Source organism: Barbus barbus, assembly GCF_936440315.1.
Source record: "Barbus barbus genome assembly, chromosome: 10".
NCBI classification, from domain to species: domain Eukaryota; kingdom Metazoa; phylum Chordata; class Actinopteri; order Cypriniformes; family Cyprinidae; genus Barbus; species Barbus barbus.
Genome location: NC_136738.1, coordinates 28,696,753 through 28,717,024, shown reverse-complemented (window position 1 = coordinate 28,717,024; position 20,272 = coordinate 28,696,753). Strand labels below are relative to the sequence as shown.

The 20,272-nt window shown below is 33.2% G+C and overlaps 1 protein-coding gene across 1 annotated transcript in view; it reads right to left on the bottom strand.

Moving 5' to 3' along the window:
* The window catches only part of LOC306875865 (anion exchange protein 3-like), a gene marked incomplete at both ends in the record, with an annotated part of 52,232 nt that extends 34,977 nt beyond the window's left edge, over positions 1 to 17,255 (bottom strand). Inside the window, 2 exons of the mRNA XM_079426616.1 lie at positions 1,300 to 1,456; positions 17,202 to 17,255. Of these exons, the coding sequence (XP_079282742.1) occupies positions 1,300 to 1,456; positions 17,202 to 17,255 (211 nt within the window). The remainder of the gene's footprint in view (positions 1 to 1,299; positions 1,457 to 17,201) is intronic.
* Positions 17,256 to 20,272: the final 3,017 nt, after the last annotated feature.

The following is a 20,272-nucleotide window of genomic DNA, read 5'->3' as shown; positions in this document are numbered from 1 at the left end:
TTTGACCAAATTTACACATTTATTAACATTCGTCTCTGGGAATCTGGTCACAAGCGATCAGAACTAAATACAGCTCTACACACTGATGTGCAAAAATGTTAAATGCATTTTGACGAAACTGATCGGGACTTAGAGTGCGATCTGCCATGTGACGAACAGGTTTGCCTCAACTATGCTCAGATTCAAAGACAATAGAGCGTGAAAAGTGATATCAGATCAATACAAATTCAATCAAAATACTTTGAAACCATTTTTTACCTCAGTTACAGCGTTACTGCATGTTTTTATGGCAGAACTGATCCGATCACTCAAACCAGATTTGAAGGAAGTCAGAAATGCACTGATTGCATTTAAAGTATGAATGCTAATGTGTCCTATACCACCTACTGTACTGTCAATAATCAATTATTCTAAAACAAGTTCTAAACTTTGCCAAATTCATGGGTGAAAAACAACCATCTCATAGGAAAATGACCAGCAAAATACTTGAAATGTTAGTGGTAAAGTGTTATTTTTCTATTATATATTATAATACTAAAATAACAATAACTATAACTAAAATAACTAAAACACTATAAATAACTAAAATCACATTTTTATTTACCTTAAATTTTTATACCAGTTTTCATTTAATTAATTTAGTACTTTTACCTAAACATATCTATTTGTTACTTGCCTTTTCTGACCATTATTATTATTATTATTATTATTAAAAAATAATAAAACATGCTTAATAATAATAATAATCTACATTATTATTATTATTATTAATGCCAATTTAAACAAACAATTTACAAACTAAAACCAATAATAATAAATATTATTATTATTAATGTCAATTTTAAACATAAATAGTAAAACTAAAACAACAATAATAATAAACTATTATTATTATTATTATTATTAATTATCATTGCTGCTACTAATGCCAATAATGTTGATATTAAGAAAATAACATTAATATTAATAGCAATTAGAATTACCAAATTACATTATTTTATTGATGATAATAATAATAATAATAATAAATATTATTATTATTAATTATTATTATTATTATTATTATTATTAAATATAAATATTATTATTATTATCCAATAAAACTCTTGAATCTTGAAATATTAATACAATACTAATATCAATATAACTAACAATAACAATAATTATTATTAATCAAAATCTCTAAATGGATGCCAAACCTTTTCTAAACCAACATGACATTAAGATTATCCACTCCAAAATTATTGAAAAATGAGTGCACATGTAATTGCGGTGAGTTACGCATCAGGCAGTACTTACACTCAAAGTCTTTCTCATTGTAGCTGCGGCCCATTTTGTCTGCTCCATTGATGGCAGACTCAGTGATGATGTCCCCAAACCTCTCCACAGACAAGGCCTTCTCCCATTCGTCATCTTCTTGTCCTGCTGTGGAGCCCTTCTCTTCTTCCGACAAAACCTGCAGATGAGATCATTTGAAACCACACAGTAAGTGCCAGACGGATGTTCCACATGCTATAACCCATTTGAGGAAGTAAGGGAAATAAACTTGAGGCCAAATGATTCCTTCTGGCATGCTCTGGAGAGTTTGAACAGTTACGGCCAGATGTTTCATGTTCTTTCAGCTTGAACCACAACCACACGTCCATTACCCAATGCGCCGCAGTTCTGGATGGGTTATCAACCATGTGTCAGTATTTGGAGCCCACTGAAGAACAGGGCATTATGGTGACTGAGAAGCATCATGGAGATTCTAGGTGTTTTTTATCTATTACATGTCATACTAATTTGGCCCCTTCCTACAACTGTTGAACCTTGTCATATTTGGTGACCCTATTGTTTGCCCAAAACTGTTCCCATCAGAGCAATATGCTTTCTAGAATATAAACTAAAAAAGTTCAGACACCACCAGAGAGAATTTAGGTCAAATAAAAGCCATTCTGTGTTAAAAAGTGAGAGTATTAAAAAGTATTTTTTAATACCCCTGTCATTTTTTAACCCTGCTTTTCACACCAGACCAAATTGCTTTCTAAAATATAGAAGACGTTTAGACATCAAACAGACAAATAGACCGAGAAACAATAAATGCATTAAACTATACATTACAACTATAGCAAATGAATAAATCATATAAATTAAAATCTTCAAATAATGAATAAAACACAAATATAACAAATACATTAAATTATAAATTAAAATGCCCCATCGGGACAAGACCACGGGAATCAGATAAGCTGTTTGCACAATCTGACATGGAATTGAACTGCGGGTTTCGTCTGGCCAGAGGAGAACTGGCCCCCTGACTGAGTCTGGTTTTTCCCAAGGTTTTTTTCTCCATTCTGTCACAGAGGGAGTTTTGGTTCCTTGCCGCTGTCGCCTCTGGCTTGCTCAGTTGGGGACACTTGATTTCTTGCGATTATAGTCGATTTGATTGCACAGATACTAAACTAAACTGAGCTAGACAATGACATCTCTGAATTCAATAATGAAATGCCTTTAACTGAAAATTGAGTGTTTAATCTTATCATTATACATTACTGACACTCTATCCTCCAATTTGATACTGTTAAGTGCTTTTACTCAATCTGTATTGTTAAAAGCGCTATATAAATAAAGGTGACTTGACTTGACATCACCAGAGTTCATTTAAAGTGCATTACACAGACACTCACTTGAAATTATTATTATATAATATAATTATTATATTATTACTACTAATAATAACAATAATGTTGATATTAATAAGAATCAATATGCATATTAGTAATCATTTACATTACTAATTGTATTATTACTATGAATATTATTATTAATAATTTAATTTAAAAGTAATAAAATGCTACTACCAATATAAAAAATAAAAATTGTAGTCATAATAAATAGTATTTCTTAATTGTATTAACATTATTATTATGTATTTATTTATTAACATGTCTAATAGTTTAAATATCAGATTGGTTTACAAATGCATATTTATTAAATATAAAACTAATTGTCAATAAAAATCAAATAAATAATATTAGTCAAAATAAAATAATAATAATAATAATAAATGAATACTAACTATTATTTATAATATTTAATAAAATAGTGTTTTTTTTTTATAAAATAAAACTACTATAATATTTAATAAAATATTATTAATACTAAGCGTTTACTGCTTTTACTTTTACTGCTGCTGCTACTACTAATAATGGGAGGCATCCAACATTTGGCTGGTGAGCAGCAGGCTTTGAAGAGCGAGGGTGGGATAAAGCATGCTGACGGGCTACAAGGCTCACAGATCAGTCAGACTAAATGTCAGTATGTCAGCAGGATGCCGACAGCAGCCCTGCAGCGCCCCCATTAACAACCACGACTGCATTCAACAGCACCTCTGTTATGTCTGAACGAGCAACAAGATGCAGAACGGCCAACTGAACACAGCAAGTATAAAAGCCAGCAAATCATTTACCCTGAGGCATTAAAACAAACATGATTTTTTTGAAATAGCCACATTTGCTTTGATTCTTCAGCAAAATAATCTAATGGTGCATGGGCAATCATCAGATGTCTGCATAATTAACCAGAGAACATGGGGCAAATGCGGCAAAACTGAAAAGAGATGAACGAATGAGGCACTAATTAAAACAAAGAAAGTATTTTTTTTGTTGATTATGTCCCTCGGCTTTTCGTAAATTAACGAGGACAACATTTAATTAAGTTCTCAGTGTTTCCACGCTGTGTGCCGCTCTTTTATCACCACTGAAGTGCTGACTTTAATGAAGGCACTGACCTGTGAAGTCAAATGATAAACGGCTTGCTCTCACAATAACGGGAGACTTGGAAAGGGAAACAGACAGAGAGGATTCTGGGAAAGGCCACTCAGCTGTATCACACCATTTCTGCTCTTTCATGTCCACTTTTCCAACCTCTCAAACGTCTCTCGAGCAGAGCTTGGTTGAGAATCTCTTTCTGCCTGTGTGTGTTTCACAAAACCTGTCAAAACATCTACAAATGTATTCATGGTAGGCCTAATGTTTCACACCAAAATCAATTGGAAGAAATACAAAATTATCTTTTGTTGTAATTGTAGGACCATTACATTTTTTAGAAGGCAAATGCAAAAAATAAAACATTATTTATACATCATCACAGTACTTTTGCTGCCTTTACTATATGCTGTAAAAAAAAAAAAAAAAGGAATTACAGTATTTTTACTGTCATGCTGTAAAATAAAAACTATACTAGGTGCCGCTCACACACGTCTTTGTGTCTAAAACATGAGACATGGCGCTCAGGAATGGTTTTTTAAAAAAACACACTTTGCCAAGTTGTCATTACAACTCGCTACTGTAAACACAAAGCTTGCAACACTTGCCCCGCCTCCGGTGTCTTCTGATTGGTCCACTGTTTTAGAAATGACATTGATGAGCGTTTCTGCGTGTAAAAGTTTAAATTCTTATAACTTCTTAAAAAAGCAGCGCTCATGTGTGAGATGCTGCAAAAGACATGAGATGTGAGTGCAACGGTCATACATGTCCATCTACCGTGTTTAGATAAAAAAAATAATAATGGAAAAGTAGCACAATGGAATGGGAAAACACGTTCTGTGTACATGGCCCCTTGAAGTAACACAAGTCTCCTTTGAGAATAACAGCACTGACAAAAAATATATATATTATTCAATGACTTTTTACATGAATTTCTGTCAACCGTCAACTGGTTGAAAGTCAGCTCATTGTATTTGTTTTGACTCCCATTTCCGGGCGTTACCCCAAACCTCACATAACTCACACCCTTATCGTATTACAGTAATGTATTGTTTTATTACGTTAATCTAATAACTTTTTACTTGAAGAAAAACATATTCTTTACATAAACTCAAAGACATCTGGATGCATTACAGTAATGAGAATTTGGAAGGGGAAATGTGTCATAAAATTAATCTCCCAATGAAAAATTGTAATATTGTTTTCGTAAGAGCGGGGGACGTGGCCATTTGTAAATTTGATGTGCGAGGCTTCTGGTCTCATCTGCTTCCAGATAATTTTAGCTATACAAAGCAGCTCGTTTTGCTGCTTGATACTGCAAACTAGTGTGTCTTACCCTATTATTTAAATTATTTTAATTATGAACACAGTGGTTTGTAGTTTACGGTTTACCGCACTGTTATTCTTCTTGCTATTTGCCTGCAGCGGCTAATGAACCGGAAGTCTTGCGCATTCACAGAAAACTACCACATTGAAAAATATGTTGTATAATATATATATATATATATATATAGATATATATATATATATAAACTTGAATGTTTTTATGAGCAGCAGTGTAACATTATCCCTTTTCTCTACCTCTCTGTTTGGTCACTCATTCGTTGTTTCTCTCATACAATTGCCCCTTCTTAATTACCATAATGTAACAAAAGAACAAAACAAACAAACATTGAGGGGCTTTTTAGAATATTACATTTTGAACAGCATTTCCCACCATTTCTGTGCACATTGAAATCGAGGGGCCCAAACAGCATTTGCTCTTGCAGTTCTCTAATTGTGCAAATGTTAATGGCTTGAGTGAGACTGAGTGCAATCGCTCCCAATAAAGGTTACGGATTGCAGCTCTCTTTATTTCAACTGAGAGGTGAACAGAATGACAATGGGAAGTGAGGGCTGACAAATGTGTTTGCCTGCTGCTGGCAAAGCACTCTGGGTAAACCGTAGATAGAGTTACATACGTCACAGGTGGCTGCCTGCTCCGGCGAGAAGGGCGTCACGATGCCAACATTTCAGTAGTCGATTCAAATACAGTGAAATTTAATGATTCTTTATATATATATATCTCATTATATATAAATATTTATAAAGTAAACACATTCTATGTGTTTCCTGCCTCGGTTTTCAAAAGCCGCGATCTTGAAAGCCATATATTACACAGTCGATAATTTGAGTTTGCAGTCTGTATTGAATGTAATACAACTAAAATGGATTCTTCTAACCATATTCATCATGGTTTCTTTTTTTGTCATTTTCACATTTATTATGATAGGACAGATCAGAGCTGACAGGAAGAGAAGTGGGAAAGAGATGGGGGCAGAATCAGGAAACGTCCTCAAGTTGGGATTCGAACTCGAGACGCCCATGTCGGCATGCTACCCAGGCGCCGACTCTTCATAGTTTCTGAGACTGAAGACAATACATGACCAACACATCCATAATCAGGTTTCATTTTATTTCACAATTTGCATTCATGAGTGATTTTACAAGTGTCAAAATGTTTGTGATTGTTTATCCTATTGGGTCAGAAAATATTTATATAGTTGTGAGAAAAAAAGTGACAAAATATTGTAGAAATACCTCTTAGGCCACACAATCGTGAACTTCACAAATCTGTATAATTACATTTATATCTATATGCTACATTTACTTATTTATTTTATTTCTGAAAAACTGGGTACCCGTTTAGGCTGAATTCCTTGTAGATGAATTTTCTTCATGATTGAGTCCCCTACAATAGACAAGTCCCACAAAACATTTAATATAGTTATGTCATCATTTGATACCCCTTATGCAAATACTAGTAATTCTAGCTTTAACCCTTGTATGGTGTTCCGGTCTGTTGGACTCATTTTCATTTTTTATCAAAAGAAAAATGACATGATTAATTATTTTTTCAAACTCAGACGTAATGGCCTTGGCTCATTTTCTGTGAAGAACATATATCAGAACAAATTTTCAATGACCACACACTGTAGTACACCCCCCTACACATTTACATTACATAAAGGATGTTCGGGTCCACTGAACCCCATGACTAATAAAAGTGTGGAAATTTGTGTACCTTCACTCTGTCCACCAATTGTCTGGGTCTGCTGTTAGTATGTGTGTGTGTGTGTGTGTGTGTGTGTGTGTGTGTGTGTGTGTGTGTGTGTGTGTGTGTGTGAGTGAGAGAGAGAAAGTCTGTGAGAGTACGAGTGTAAGTGTTCTGCCCCTGCCATACCCACACAAGGTAGCACTTTAATTCATAAATGTGATCTAACAAAGGTAAAGGGAAAATATTAACCATATATGCTGTTTATATTGCTTGTAATTGGGATGAAGTAAATATCTGTTGAGTATTTTAACATAAATTTTGAAATTGTGTTGAATTAAAAACCCCAAAATGCAGCGGGTCCAACAGACCCACGAACACTGGCTGGATAACAAAAATATGAACATCACACAACAGTTAATTACTGACTAATTACTACGTTAATTCAGTCATCACATTCTGTTTGACATGATTGCAATTACTCCCTGTTCTGCATTTATGAATATATTTTAAAAAAATTACTAATATCCAAGCTACTAAAAAATGCATACTCACGGTGTGATTTAGCTTGGGGCTTCTCTTTTTGTGGTTGTGTATCCTATTGCATCAGAAAAAAAAAACGTATATACAGATTTATTATAAAAATGTGAAAAAATGGGACAAAATATTGCACAGTTACCTCTTAATAGGCAACATAACCTCTTGTATGACATTTGTTTTGCCAAATGTCGATTTTAACGATAGTTTAACGATTCATTTTTCCAAACCCCTCCTTTGCATGACGCTAATCTGCGGTGATTGGTCTCATTTTCATTTCATCATGACTGTAATGCCTAATAAAGCAGTGTTTGTGAGCGCAGTGCTGTGTACAGCATTACAGGAGAAACAGCTATTTTACTCCTCCAAAAGCGGCACCTAGTGGCACAGAATCAGTTTGCATTTTCATTCAGACCAACGGGAAAAGACCAACAAGCAGGTGGGTAATATGCTAAAGTTTCATGTTGACGTCAACGTCATGGGATTTCATGTTGACGAAACGGCTTCTGTACTTACTCGTTTCAATGATTCAGAGTCGACTCTTTCTTTTAAGAGACAATAACTTTATACACTTTGCAGGATGATTTCATTCACTTAGAGCTGTGTTACACAATGCATGAAAGGTGCTGTATGTAAGTTTTTGACTCTACTAAAGCATAAAAATACCATAACGTGTTTGCAGATATTTAAGAAACATGCTAAGTTAACACTTGTTTATCTGAAAAACAATGCTACAGTCATTTACTCTCCTTTGAAAATGTGCGTTCTGGGCCGGAATGTCTGTCTCTGTTTTGGTTTTTGAAACCCACCCACTGCCAGTTTACCCAATTGTATTACGGCACTCCGGGTTGCCAGATGCCGAAAAACACGAGTTATGATTTACCGATCAGTCTTCCAACGAACTAAATTCATCAGAATGATTATTTGAATCAACATCGACTGAACTGGAAGTTATCATTATTTTCAGTCATATCCGTATCAAAGTGAGTATAATATATGTAGTCTAGTTAAAGACACAGATTTACTATGTGTTTTACAGTAAATTAAAGATATATAAAGTGAAAAAAGGACGATTCTCCCACAGTGATGGGGGAGCGATGCTTTTCAAAACTTCAAATCAACTGATCTAACTGCTTCGCAAAAAAAGGTTCACTGTTTCGAAGCGCTCAGAACTCCATTCGCTTAGAACATCTGCTGTTTGAAGTCAAGTAAATGCAACAAGGCCACAAAATATGTTGAATTACATATGTTTCACAAAACTGCAAGTGTCGTCTTTAAGTATAATTTACAAAGTGTTATCAATAATATCCGTAATTATCAGCAGCAGATCTTTTGTATAACGTAGTGGTTTTGGTGAAATCATGTGACTTGGTCAAGATTCGTGAATGTTTTGAAGCTTTGTGAATGCGTCAGCATTTACATTTACATTTATTCATTTAGCTGACGCTTTTATCCAAAGCGACTTACAATTGCTATATATGTCAGAGGTCGCACGCCTCTGGAGCAACTAGGGGTTAAGTGTCTTGCTCAGGGACACATTGGTGTCTCACAGTGGATTCGAACCCGGGTCTCTCACACCAAAGGCATGTGTCTTATCCACTGCGCCATCACCACCCCAGCAGAAGGTTAAACAGAATACTGTAGGAAACAGTGGCACGTAGCCTCAAATAACATTGTTCTTCAAGTAATCATTCAAGTAAACATTCAGTAATAAAGATCACAGCGGGTAGGTTTCTATTTTTCCTAAAGGCCCAATCGCTCTTCACAGAGCAAGCATGCAAATATGTATGTGGGTGTTGGAAAGCAGTAGCTTTTCAGTCAGACAGCTCTCAGGTATCGCATCCAGTCTGTATTTTGTACTGCTGATACTGCAGAAAACTTCTTTTATTACATATGTATTATGCTAATATCAACTTGAACTCAAAGTACCAGTACTATTGACATTCCATTGAGGGTCTCATCCATGAAACCTGTGCCTCAAATGTGAGAGAGTTAAGAGCATCTGCTTGTAATCTTTGTCTGGACAAAGAGTGTTCAAGAGTCTATTCTGGTGAGGGAAGTGCAGCCTGAAAGTGCAGGTATGCCTGCAAAGACTGGCCTGCATATCAAGTGACTGTGGAGGCCCACCTGAGCTCTTTGTGTAAGTACAGAATACTCATTCATTCTCACAGTTACTATTAAGTACTGACCTTTCCAGTCAGCCAAGGACAGAGAGTCAATCCCTGTCTGACACTTACACCAAGGCTGCAAATTTAAGTAGCAAACAGTTTTTTGTTTTTTTTATGGAAAGACATAGAATTAAAATGGAATGAAATTCATTGAAATTTAACTTCTGTGTTTTGAAACCCATATAATGCATTTAATGTTTTAGTAAGAATTACTAATTTGATCATTTGTTATGGTATTTAATGCACACAAACACACAAACGTTTATATTTTATTATTTAAAAATTATATTTAAAAAAATTATATAGGATATTTTATATAATATATATATATATATTATTAGTATTTCTGTTTTTGGGCTGTAGGATATATATATATATCCTACAGCCCAAAAACAGAAATACTAATAATTGAAATGTTTAATTTGAATTTTATTAATTACTAAATTAAGAGAGATCATGTTTTTTTATTATTTTTAAATCTTTATAAAAAGGATATTATATATATATATATATATAAATACCAGAAAAACTCACAAATTAGCAGTCATAGTAATATTGTTAACAATAATAAAAATTAACTAAAACTATAACACTACAAACTATTAAAAATAATTTCCGATAATTAAAATACAGCTGAAATAAAATATAAATGTATATAAATTTAAATAAAAATATAGATAAAAATTGTAAACTTAAAATTTTGACTAAAACTGACATAAGCTTAAGTTGATGTACTAAAATACATTTTTTAAAGAAATAATGAAATTGGATTTAATGACAAATTGGAAATTGTGATAGAATAAATAGGTTCTAGACAACTGAAAACAAGACAGTGCTAAAGTAAAAAAACAATAAAATAAATTCAAGCTAAATATAAATATGTAAAAATATCAAAATCATGACAAATTACTAACATTTAAATAAAATGAAAAAAGACGATTTAAAAATAAAAGCTAATTGAAAATATTAATAAATACTATAGTGGTACATAATATAAAAACAACACCGCAAATTGGTCTCAAACTCATATAATTTAAAGCTAATTCAAAACAAAATTAGCTAATTAAAAACAACAATGCAAATTAGTGTCATCTAATTAAACTCATCTAATTTTACATGTACTCAAGGTTCATGAGACTCAAATTCATAAAAATGAACTATACATTTATACATAAATATGTTACAAAAAATAAACAACTTATAATGAAAAAAAAAAAATACTATATCCTTAAAATCAATTATTACTACAAGAATCATTAAGGAACCAGAATTGTTAAGCTGTTTTGCAAAAGCAAAAAGCAAAAAGCATGGACATCTTCTCAGTGACTCCCATCTCTAACTGACCAGGAGATGATTATCAAGAATTATATAAGATAATTTAATTATCAAGAATTGTATAAGAATCGAATCTTAGTTAATTTCCCAGTATGCATCAGTCCATTCGAGCATGCAAGTCTGTTTACAAGTCATCTAACTGTGCTACAAATTACAAGCAGTGAATCATAAAAACATGGTCTGTCGCCATGACAACATGAGCTCAGACCACTGAGAATATAGAGATCCTCGACCCTGTACAGTGTAAACACTGATAACACAGTGTCTAGCGGGGACCTCAGGGGACCGATTAGGACCAGACATCTATTCCAGGGACAGTCCATGCTATGCTAGGATCACATCTCTTATTTCGCTCATAAACAGGCTAAGGCTTGGGAAAATGTGCATGTATGCACAGAAGGCATAAACTGATAACATCATCATTGATCTGCTATGACAAAGACTTTGATTTCCCATTGGTTAAAGACTTTTTCATTGCATTTTTCACTGCTGTATGACTCATTATGCTGCTACAATGTTCACGGCGCTGCTGCTGCTGCAAAAAATAGTATTTTGTTGTGAGTTTGCCTTCTGGATTGAATGCGAATAGATAGAAAAATTAAGTAAATAACAAAACGACAACACTTGGCGAATGTATTCTGATTCATGAACAAATGACTCTTATGATTCTTATGAGCGAATCAGTAGGATTAAATCACACACAATCTAACAAATAACTAAATGAACCCGACTCACTTTTTGACAACATGTAGCTGAAATATGATAGAAAAAACATCATGTGCATATGTTTTAGGGCCAATGTAGAAACACTGCACAGCAATAATACTCTATTTATAAAATGTTCTGTCCTTTTTCAAGTGAGTTCAACAGTTTGGTGTAAGGAACTCTCTGGCTCTCACTCCTCCATTCACAGCAGAGCTTCACACATCCGTCTGTATACTGGGAAAGAGCGCTTCTGAGTCACACTTCTGGACTGCAATGCAGACACGTAAATTCAGCCTGACTGGTTTTAAACAGCTTTATTCCACATTGCATTTCCTGCATTCCTTGTGCATTTGGGAGTCTGTGTTGAAAGTGAGAGAAGAGCATTGTTGTATAAATCTACCTCTGTCTAATGCATAATATATGTAGGATATAGTGCTTTGATGTCAACATAAAATGCAACCAATTTCAATTCTAATTTCAGATTACATTTTTTTTTTTGTAATATAGAGCAGGGACAAGCACTGAAAATAGGATTCATTTTGATTTCATGTTGACTTAAGTATTTCAGTTTTATTATGAATAAAAAAATCCCACAAAAAAGTGATTAATTGAGACTATATGATATATATATAATATATGAAATATAATAACAATTTTACAAAAATATACATATATACTGTATGCATGTATGGATATATATATATAAATTAATATATAAATTATTAATATAATAATAAAAAATAGTATTTACTTTATTTTGTAAAACTGTACTTATATTTCATAACATTACTGTTTTACTATAGATCTTGCCGTCTGGTTAACTTAAGAGATTTTTTTTCCAAATTTTAGATCTGTAGTGCATATGTTGTGTAACCAAGCCAATGATTTTATGGTTGTAATTTTAAAATTACATATAATTCTTTATATGTTGGATGAATACTATTTCATATATTAAATATTAATATAAATACATTTTCTCTTTAGAAATAAATATTTCTCTACTTTTTGTTCATTTATTGTCTTGTGTGTGGGTTTTTTAGGCTTTGGCGCTAGGTTTTATTAACTCAAAGAAAAAAAATGGATTGAACAAAAGAGAAGAAAAAATGTAAGAAATACTGGGGGACAAATATGTCCTTATAAAATAAATGATGTATAATGAAATATTAAATTAATTGAATGGAAAGACATAAGAAAAACACATTACTTTTGACTGTTCACACTGAAGTCACACGGAAAAAAATGAAGGCACATAATTTATTTTTACTTCTGAAAATGGAATTGCTGTGGAACGTCATTTCAGGAAAAAAAAAACAGTTCAGAAAGCACATTGAGCTGCAGTATGTCCTGCTGCTACTGAATTTTATGGGAAGTATAAATACCATTTGGTCAAATATTTGCGTGTGGAAAATCAGTGTGCATTTCTGGGCTGGACTGAAACATCAGTGCATCAATCACTGAGCACTTTCTGTTTAATCCGTCTGGCCAAATCCTCTCACTTACTGCTATTGATTTCTTCATTCCGTGTTGATTTTTGCCAATTCAAAGAGGAGGCACAGCTTGTGGGGAGTCTGCATCTACATATGGAATGCTGATTATTGCTTTAGAAAACAATAAAGTCACAAATGTCCAACATTAACATGTTGATTTTGTCTTGGTTGTAATACTATGACTCCTGCACACTATTTTATCACTAAACATTCAATTCTCTCTGCTGAAACATGATATGACGATCTCTACACAACATGCCAAATGGCCATCCGCACGCAGGTCGACGCCAGGCAATTAATCTGCTATCTGATGCCATGGTGAGCAGATTGCTGCCTGAAACGATCCAACCACACTTACTCTCAATATGTCAGCTGAGTTCATGAAAACAGGCCCTAAATGCTCCATGTGTGTGCACTAATAAGGGTATGTTCCTTTATACCAACTTACTATGATGTATTTAAAAAGACCATTAGGAATCAAATGCTCCCTAATCTTATGAGAGTACATTGCAGTATGAAAACATAATGTAACTAAAAGCATCCAACCCAGCTGAAAAAAAAAAAAATTAAGAAAGATGAATACCTTCAAATACAGCAACATTTATTGAGAAAACTTGGCATGTCTGGTAGAAGTTTGTTTCCACAATATAATGCAAATATAAAAAAGCTAATTGAAACTTAAAAACTTAAATTCAGACTTTTGTCCTCAGAATTGAGTTTTTATGATGCAATTACAAATTATGAATGAAACTCAGACTTTTTTTACAGAATTGTGAGATGTAAACTCAAACTTATGAGAAAAAATATCAGAATTGTGAGATGTAAACTAAGAATTCTGAAGAAAATCAGAATTGCGAGATGTAAATTCAGAATTCTGAGGGAAAAAACTGAATTTATACTCAGAATTCTGAGAATTGCGAGATGTAAATTCAGAATTCTGAGGGAAAAAACTGAATTGTGAGATTTAAACTGAGAATTCTGAGAAAAAAAAAGTCAGAATTGTGAGATGTAAACTTAGAATTCCTATAGGGAAAAAAAATCAGAATTGCAAGATTTAAAATCAGAATTCTGAGGAAAAAAAAAATCTGAATTGTGAGATGTAAATACAGAATTCTGAAAACAGAATTTTGAGATGTAAGCTCAGAATTCTGACAGAAAAAAATGCCTGAACTGTGAGGTATAAACTTCTAAATTATTGTGAGATGAAAGTCACAATTGTGTTTAATATATTCTTATTCCATGGCAGAAATAAGATTCCATGAAAATAATAAATAATCATTTAATGTGTGAATAAGCCGTTTACATAAATACCTAAAAGAACAGCATCAAATAATGACCCATTTAATTTTAAAGCTTAAAGATCTTAAAGTGTGGAAAATGGCCATGAAAAACTAAAATAACAATTTTTTTCATTTCATTTATTTAAAACACTAATTTAATTCATATTTAATCAACAATAAACTAAAGAATTATAGGTTGTTCTCTAATATCGGAGAGCTTTATGTCAAACTTTGTCGCATGCCTCCCCCTCTGAAAGCCAAGCTGCCCTTTAAAAGCCTGACATCAATAAGAGAGGATCCACCGGCACCACAGGACGACGCTGAACATCAACCAATTAGCACATCTCAAAACGAGGCAGATCTTTTAAAACACTGGCCCTGATTGTTTATGCTTACATCTGAGGACATGTAAACTATCAGTAATGGCTCTAGTTGTACTGCAGGTGGTCTCAAGCTCCAAAAAGGTTGTATTTGCTCATCTGTTTATATGTGGATATGAATGTCATCACTTGGATTAAAGGGAGGAGAATCAAAAAAATGTATGTAATGTCGCTGTATAAACCACACGGGTCTGTTTGTTAGATTAAGTCGGGAAGCATTCAGAAAACTTGTAAAAAAAAAAAAATTCTGTTATTAATGCAAATAATAAATAAATATATATTACTTAAAAAGTAAATGTTTAATTAAAAAAACTTATTACAATATTGAAACAATACTGGCAAAATAAGATGAAGATAGGGTAAGGAGAAATTGAATTCTCATTATGGAGCCCTGACAATGATACAAATATGATCAAACAGTTTATTTAGATTAAATCTGACTGCACAATTTTATATAAAAAATATTAAAATATATATGCTTGAAATGAGGAATAAAGGAGAGTTTTTACATTGCTAACTCTCCAATTCGAGAGTCAATTTTAATTAGGTTTTGCCAGTCTGAAAAAACAAATTCTCTGTCACACATGCAATGGAGGCATCCACAAAAAGGGTCTTACAGATCTACACACACTGGCTGAGATCCGTGCATCCTAAGTGTCAAACAAAACGGAGGTCAGACTGATGTGATGACCCAGCCATCACATGCAACCCAACACCTGCGCCTCCCTGCCTGCCACTGCACCACCAGACCCCAACCTGCCGTCGCTCAGCAACCTTTTCCAATTTAACATATATTTTCCACCAAAATGTTAAGCAACACACAAGCTTTTCAGCATTGATAATAATAAGAAAAGTTTCTTGAGCAGCAAATCAGCATATTAGGATGATTTCTGAAGGATCATGTGACACTGAAGACTGGAGTAATGATACAGAAAATTTACATCACAGGAAAAAAATACATTTTAAAATATATTCAATAGGAAAAGTTACTTTTAAATTATGTAATCATATGTAGTTATATGTAATTATAATAGTAATAATATGTACTGTATGTCCATATATATGGATAGAGAGAGAGAATAACAGATAGATCAAAAGATCTCTCTCTCAAAAAAAAAGATTTCTGGATCATCACATTGAGTTTTCATGGAAGCTTGTTTCTACCACGAAGAAAAGTAAAAAGTAAAAATTTTAAATTTAAAATATTAATATATTATAAAATTGTATATATATTAAATAATATTAAATATTATTTATAATTATATTATAATATTACAAATATTATTTTAAAATACTTTTTTTTCATTTATATGTTTATTATTGAAATGTTGTTATATGCATGTGTCAATTTTATTTAATTTCTTTATTTTCTTAAATATGTGGGTATATAGTATTTATAGAGTTGTAACTTTTTAGTTTTAGTTACTTTTTCTTATTTGTAAGTCGCTTTGGACAAAAGCGTCTGCTAAATGACTAAAGTAAGTAAGTAAGTAAAGTAAAAAGTAATTGCATCTTTTTATCTCATGATTATGGCTTATTTCCTTAAATTGTTTTAAGTTCATATCTTGCAATTCTGAAAAAACAAACAAAAAAAAAAAGCCAGAATAATATTTTTTACATATAAGTTTTATATATAAACTAGAGAAAAAGTCAGAGAAAAAAATGCCAGAAAAAAGTCAGAATTCTTTTTTTTCACAGCAAAAAACTAAAAACTAAAAAAGAAACACAATTGGAAGATGTAAACTAAGAATTCTAAGAAAAAAGTCAGAATTTTGATAGAAATTTTAAATTGCAAGAAGAAAAAGTATTATGAATTATGAATTGAAAGTATTAAGAATTATGAGATGAAAAGTCACACTAAGTTAATTAGATGAGTTCATCAAGACATAAACTCTCAATTTTGAGACAAACTAAAAACTGCGAGAGAAAATGTCAGAATTTTGAATTGAATTGCAATTATTTATTTTTTTTACTCTGGCGTAAAATAAGCTTCCACGTTATTTCCTTTAATAATCACTATAAATAAAAAATGTTATCATGAAATTAGCAATTGAGAACTATTACAGACTTCAGCATCATGAAATCTAGTTTAAAGACTGGAAATGGAAATGATTCTAAACAGAACCCAAACTCTAGTTATATATAGTTTGAATCATCTGGATTAATTCACGTTTACTGAATTGTAAGAGTAGAACTGTCCTGTGTGTGAAACAATACAACATGAGGTCTAGCGACTTTTTTTCTTTTTAAAGTCAGTGAGTAGTTCACTCATTTATTCTATATTGTCCTGTTAAACCACATATTGTGAAATGTTGTAGATGAATAATGATTTACAGTGCATTTTCACCCATTTTGCAATGCAAAAATAGACTCAGCGCTGAAACTCCACCTGCAGCTGCGCTTCTGCTACACAGCATCACAAAACCAACACGGCTGCAGGTGTGAGGTTTGCGTAACAGGCATGAAGCAGTATGACTAAAAGTCACAGAGCCTGAAAACAGCAGGGAGGTTCTTGACATCTCTCACCTGATGCAGGTTGATCAACACATCTGTCTCGGGGGCATGGCCTCCTGTCGCCATGGGGACAGGGAGGGGCGCAGCTGCGGGAACACGGAGGGGGTGGGGGTGGGGGCAGGGTCCGGGATCAGCCCTTCTCTTTCACGGCTGGATTTCCAGTTGGCCTGTGGGGTGGCATAACCTGTAAGAGCGAGACCACATTGGGCCATAAGATATCTTATCACTGAGACCCCAAAACATGCACAGGAGCAAGGGAACATGAATGTTGAAGAACATATTCGGTTTTAAGGGCACACAAACTTGTTTCCAGGTCTTGTGTTACAACTCAGGGGCTCATCAATAACCACTGCTCTCAGCAAGTGACATTATATTGATCGTTTTAAGTTGTTAATCGATGAAACAAGCATGTTGATAATGAGAAATGTCTGTCTGCACCCGGTTGGCAGGTTCAGATCATTTCCATTAATCAGTTTAAAATGTCTGTTTTGAATTGAATAGATTCAACAAAAATGTTCACAGCTGCATTTTTATATATGTTTTATTATAAATATATGAATGTAATTATTGCTGTTTATTACTTTCCATTGTTATATTAGGGCATTAAAATTAAAATGATCATTCTTTTTGTTTTTGAATGTCTCTTATATTTACCAAGGCTGCAAAAAACAGTAATATTGACAAATATTATTACAATTTAAAATAACAGTTTTTTGTTTTAATATATTTTAAAATGTAATTTCTTCCTGTGACGCAAAGCTGAATTTCAGCTTTTCAGGTAACAATGTTAAAGTCTTTATTGCAACTTTTGATCAACTTAATGTATCCTCGCTGCATAAAAATAATTAATTTCTTTAAAAAAATAAATAAATCGTACTGACCCCAGTTTTATTAAATGGTAGAGTATAAATAAAAAGACATCAGTTTATTATATATTAACCCATGAAATCATGGGTAACCCAGGGTGTGCATATATAAATATATATATATATACATACATACATACACACCCGCCCTTATTATGACAGAAAAGACACCCAGATGGGATACTCATGAAAAGGTCAAGCCCTGACAAAAAACAAAGTCTGTTGAGCATCTGCTCTTATGTGTGTGATCTCCAACCCAGAACCCTTGTGCTCTGGCAGTAATCACACATACTGATATACAGTATAATTCAGGCTGCTTAATTGGACAATTTTGAGTTTATCACCATTGACCAAAACTTATGACCATGCAACAGAAGTGTCCAGAACCTGCCAACAGCTCTGACAATAGATAATAGACAGTCACTGAGCAGTCAAATAATTTTTATAATGACCACTAAACTGTATTTATCATATCACTCTGAAATCACTCTCTTATCATATCACTGCAAGTTAACTGGTGCCATTTTTCGACTAAGGATCATTATTGACTACAGAAAAAATGCCCTTTGATAAGATGGCGAGAAGCTCACACGTCTCCAGTTGCAACAAGAAAAATAAAACATCGCTTGAAAGAACAACAAACCAGTAAGAGACGCAAAGCTGATGGAAAACAATTAAAAACTAATGAAATCATAAAAATGAAATGAAATCATTTTAAAACAAAACAATCAATATGAAACAAATATATATTATTACAATATTTTATTAGTTTGCATTCATGTCATTTGGCCATTAACTGTCATCAAAGAACTGCAAACATGCAAATGTGTTGTTAAATTATTGAAATATTAACTGTAATCTCAGCGGGTATACTTCAAGTAAATATTTTAGGATTCGGCTGATTAAAAACATTTGGGAATCCCTGAAATAGAGGAAGAGATATCACATTGTAGCTTTAATATGTTGAAAATATAACATGGATCACAGACTAATAACAATTTAAAATAATATTTTTGAAGTGCTTGTTTTGTTGCTATGCCAGTTCTAAATTTGTATTAGGCTAACTTTAGGCTACAGGTAAGGTAATGCAGTTATTTCAATTCAAATCTTTATTTGATGTCTATTTATTTATTTATTAAAAATGAAAATGTGTTGAAAAAGTATTCACCCTCAGGGTATCCAAGGTGTAGATTAGTTTGTTTCTTCATCAAAACAGATCTGGAGAAATTTAGCAACTTGCTCACCAATGGATCCTCTAAAACAGCTTTTCGCTTCACAAGATGTTAACTAATGAACTGGAGTCATGTGGATTACTTGTGGACTCCTGTGATGTTTTTATGAACTCTCATTCTGACGGCACTCATTCACTGCTGAGGATCCATCTGTGAGCAGGATACAATGCTGAATGACTCCAAATCTGTTCTGATGAAGAAACAAACTCATCTACATCATGTATATATCCTGAGAGTGAGTACATTTTTAGCTGTTTTTCATTACTGGTTGAGCTATTCCTAAAATGAAAACTTATGCTCACACTAAAACAACAGTGAAGTAAAACAGTGTTCTCCTAGCATGTTTTTTTCTTTCAAATTCATTGTCATAAAAAGCTCATGGATGCCATCAGTACCGAACCATAAAACATTTGTGAGTCTGCTGTGTGGTTGTGCAATCGTGACAGTGTGCGCTCTGCATCTGGAAGTCCAGTGTCTGCTGTATGATAAACAGCTCTTATGGGAAGCCGGTGCTGATGACTCATTGAGTTTGCGTCACTGCAGGCAGCCCTAGCATATGTCTCATTTATGCCAAACCGCACCCTGCTGGATATCATTTCAGCATCAACCTGCTGGAATGCAGCTTCAGGATGGACTGCTAAACATCAGCGGCATCGCCATGTGCCAGCATCACTCATCAAAACACCTCATCTCTGGCCCGAAACGTCACACTTCTGCTGCCTTGGAAACATTATCACTGAATCCGCACAAAACTGTGATGCCAATCAGACTGAAATGAAAAGAACTGGTTAATTTTTTCATCACTGAGCTGGTACCATCTCCCATGGGAATATTTTACTGCTCAGACATTGCTCTTTAAGTTGTCACTCTGCAATAAATAAATACATTTCACGTGCTTTCATGTTAAGCATAAACATTTACATTTATATTTAGTCATTTACTGGATTTGACCATAACAATTATGTTAGAATTATGATTAAAATGA